Source organism: Scylla paramamosain, chromosome 6 (genome assembly GCF_035594125.1).
Source record: "Scylla paramamosain isolate STU-SP2022 chromosome 6, ASM3559412v1, whole genome shotgun sequence".
Classification (NCBI taxonomy): domain Eukaryota; kingdom Metazoa; phylum Arthropoda; class Malacostraca; order Decapoda; family Portunidae; genus Scylla; species Scylla paramamosain.
Window position 1 is genome coordinate 28,304,497 of NC_087156.1, and position 3,281 is coordinate 28,307,777.

At 36.0% G+C, this 3,281-nt stretch overlaps 1 protein-coding gene across 2 annotated transcripts in view; it reads left to right on the forward strand.

Moving 5' to 3' along the window:
• Window positions 1–2,969, forward strand: part of LOC135101570 (uncharacterized) — a 47,104-nt gene extending 44,135 nt beyond the window's left edge. The window contains exons 1-2 of one of the 2 annotated variants that reach the window (XM_064005692.1): window positions 1–774; window positions 2,286–2,969. The exon at window positions 1–774 is cut by the window's left edge and continues 1,052 nt beyond it. In XM_064005692.1, the coding sequence (XP_063861762.1) occupies window positions 639–774; window positions 2,286–2,815 (666 nt within the window). In that variant the 5' untranslated portion in view covers window positions 1–638 and the 3' untranslated portion in view covers window positions 2,816–2,969. The remainder of the gene's footprint in view (window positions 775–2,285) is intronic. The other variant, XM_064005693.1, reaches the window with a different exon arrangement.
• The last annotated feature ends 312 nt before the right edge of the window (window positions 2,970–3,281 follow it).

Sequence of the window (3,281 nt, forward strand, 5' to 3'; positions counted from 1 at the left end):
CTCTAGTATACCGACGAATAAAAACTGCACGCAACGAAAGCTTTCACCACTAGCAGAAAAGAATGGAGGGGGAAAGTGTCTGTAATGAACTTAAGAGATTGAGTGACTGGCAGCGACGTTAAGACCACGGAAAGAGTAATGGCATAGGTAGGTTGAATTTCTAGCTTTAACAAATATAAATATGAATACGAAAGCAAGGGAAGTATAGCAGAATGTGTAAGTTACATATGGGAGACTTTAAACAAAAAATACAAGGATGGGTACGGAAGAAAAGACGTGGATTTCAAAACACATGTGGTGTGGCGGATGGTTTTCTACGCAGCAAGGGAAATGGATATCAAAGTATAACGGGGTTGGTGTACATGATTAAGCAGTATCAAGGCTCAGTATTCCATCCTTTGCAGATGTTAGGCCGCGTTCACACCAAGCGAGTCGCGTCGCGTCAAGTCAAGGCAAGTCATCATGCGTCATGAATCGCCACCCGAGTTTAACATTAATTTGTATGTATATTTGAAAAAACCGTTCACACCAAGCGAGTCGCGTCGCGTCAAGTCACGGCGCGTCGCGTCGCGTCGAGTCACAGATAGGGCTGGACCCATTTTCTACATCAGTCACAGCGAGTCCGTCGTTGCGGGAGCATGATGGAAGTGGAATTAATGATAAATTTAGTTCGAGAACGCCCTCCCATATATGATCCTAGTGACCGCAACCACCGGGATCGGGATGTCATAGCTGCCCTGTGGAAGGAGGTTGCTGCTGCAATGAAGAGTACAGGTAAGACTACAGTTTTATTCACTATGAACTATACACTAGGCTATGAACTTTACATTACTAGATCATTCGGTGTTGCCACTCAAGAGCTCCAGCTGGGGAAACAAAGTATTCTTTCAAGGTATCACGAACTGCCATGGCTTCTCTTGTAGGCCTCGTGCTTGTTGCTGTCAGGTTTGAGTTTAGAAAGTTGTATTGTGTTGTATCACTAACATCATCACTTGGAGGAGAGTAGTTGAAATTGTTTTCATGTTGAATGAAATTATGAAGTACACAAATACTTTTCACCAGTGATTCAGATACTTCAACACTAGTCATCATCAATGTATGAAGTACACCAAATTTCTGAGCTAGCATTCCAAAGGCACACTCTACTGTTCTTCTAGCCCTACTGATCCGATAGTTATATACTCTTTTGGAGTAGTCCAAGTCCTTTCTAGGATATGGTCTCATCAGATTAGGCTTGAGAGGAAAAGCTGCATCTCCCACAAGAAAGCATGGTATTTTTGTTGCAGTATTTGGTATTTCACGTGACTGTGGAATACCTAAACATCCAGAAATAAATGCCTTCCCCATATTTGATTCAGTGAAAACTGAGCTGTCACTGTTTCGTCCATATGATCCTACATCAATTAGAGTGAAGCAACAGTTGGCATCAGCAATGGCTAGGAGAACAATAGAGTGGTATTCTTTATAATTATAGAAAAGTGACCCTCCTCCAGCAGGACATTTCAGCCGACAGTGTTTGCCATCAATACTCCCAATACAACAAGGAATATTACATTTGTCGAAAAATGTTCTGGCTATTTCTTCCCACTGGTGTTCATTAGGTACTGGCAAATATTGTGGTTGTAGTGTTTCCCATATGGCATTGCTGGTTTCCTTGATAATCTCGTGTACTGTGCTCCTTCCAACACGAAACTGGTAACTAAGGGAACCAAAAGATTCTCCAGTAACCACATGTCTGGAAAGAAATACAATAACAAGCGTTAATAAAATTTTTATTTTACAGTAAATAGCCGTTCAGTAGTGAAATTCATTATCATTAAAAGTAATTGTGATCCTGTAGCTTACTAAAATTCTTCGTAATATATATATATATATATATATATATATATATATATATATATATATATATATATATATATATATATATATATATATATATATATATATATATATATATATATATATATATATATATATATATATATATATATATATATATATATATATACACAATGAATTTCAATTATTAAAGGTTATGTTTGTTGCTAGGCTCATACATCATTATATCAGATTCCGTATTATTGTAGTCATAGATATTTTCTATGTTGTAGTATATATATATATATATATATATATATATATATATATATATATATATATATATATATATATATATATATATATATATATATATATATATATATATATATAATTTCAAATCTATAACATCTCATGACGACTACTTAATTAAGATACTTATAAATTCTCTCTTAACTATTTTACAGAAACCGAATGTAAGGACAAATGGCGCCACCTGAGAAGCCACTTCATGAGGGAAAGGAGAAAGATTAGTGCCAAAACATCTGGATCAGGTAATACCGAAACAAGGAAGTGGGTGTACTATGATGCCATGCAATTTCTGATCCCTCATGTGACGCCACGACCAACATCTTCAAACGTCCCTACACCTCCTGATGAAGACACCTGTCATGAAGCGGAAGATGCACCTCAAGACTCTTCACCTTCTGTTGTCATCGAAACACCAGACAATGTATCTCCTCAAGAAGCAGCAAGTAATACCGAAACCTGTGAGGACCGCAGTACTGCCAAGCCTATTCTTCCCATGTCAAAGAAGACCAGTGTCACCAAGAAACGCAGCAGGGATACTGCAGATGAGATAGATGTGCGTTTTCTAGAAGAATTAAAGCTACTGAGAGAACAATCGTCTACACAAAATGTTACTGATCCAGATCACCAGTTCCTATTAAGCTTACTGCGCAAGGGAAGGCTATTATCAGAATATTATCATGGCTGATACTACCAGAACATAGGAAATAAATGTAGTTATAAAAAAATCACTTTACACTTCGCCACCAATATAAATGTGCACAGTTATAAGTAAGTGAAGAAACTAAATTATAGAAATGTACGAAAACAGAATTAAAGGTAAATAAAAGAACGAAGGGAAAGAGTCATTGAAAGTTAAGGAGACAGAATTAGAGATCGGTACAGAAAGATGGCGCAAAGTAGAAGGAAAAAAATATAATAACGTGATGAAAAAAAAAAAAAAAAAACAACGTGACGAAAAAAAAAATCATAGTTGAAACACCGATGGAAAAGAAAATAATAACACAGTAAATTAACACAATTACAACAGAGCAATGGTAAGTTAACACAAAGTTGAGGAAATAAATTGAGATGATAAACGGCAATAATACTAATAAAGTAAGGAAACAAAACCATTAAAAAGAGAAAAAATAAACAAAATCTGAACAAAACAA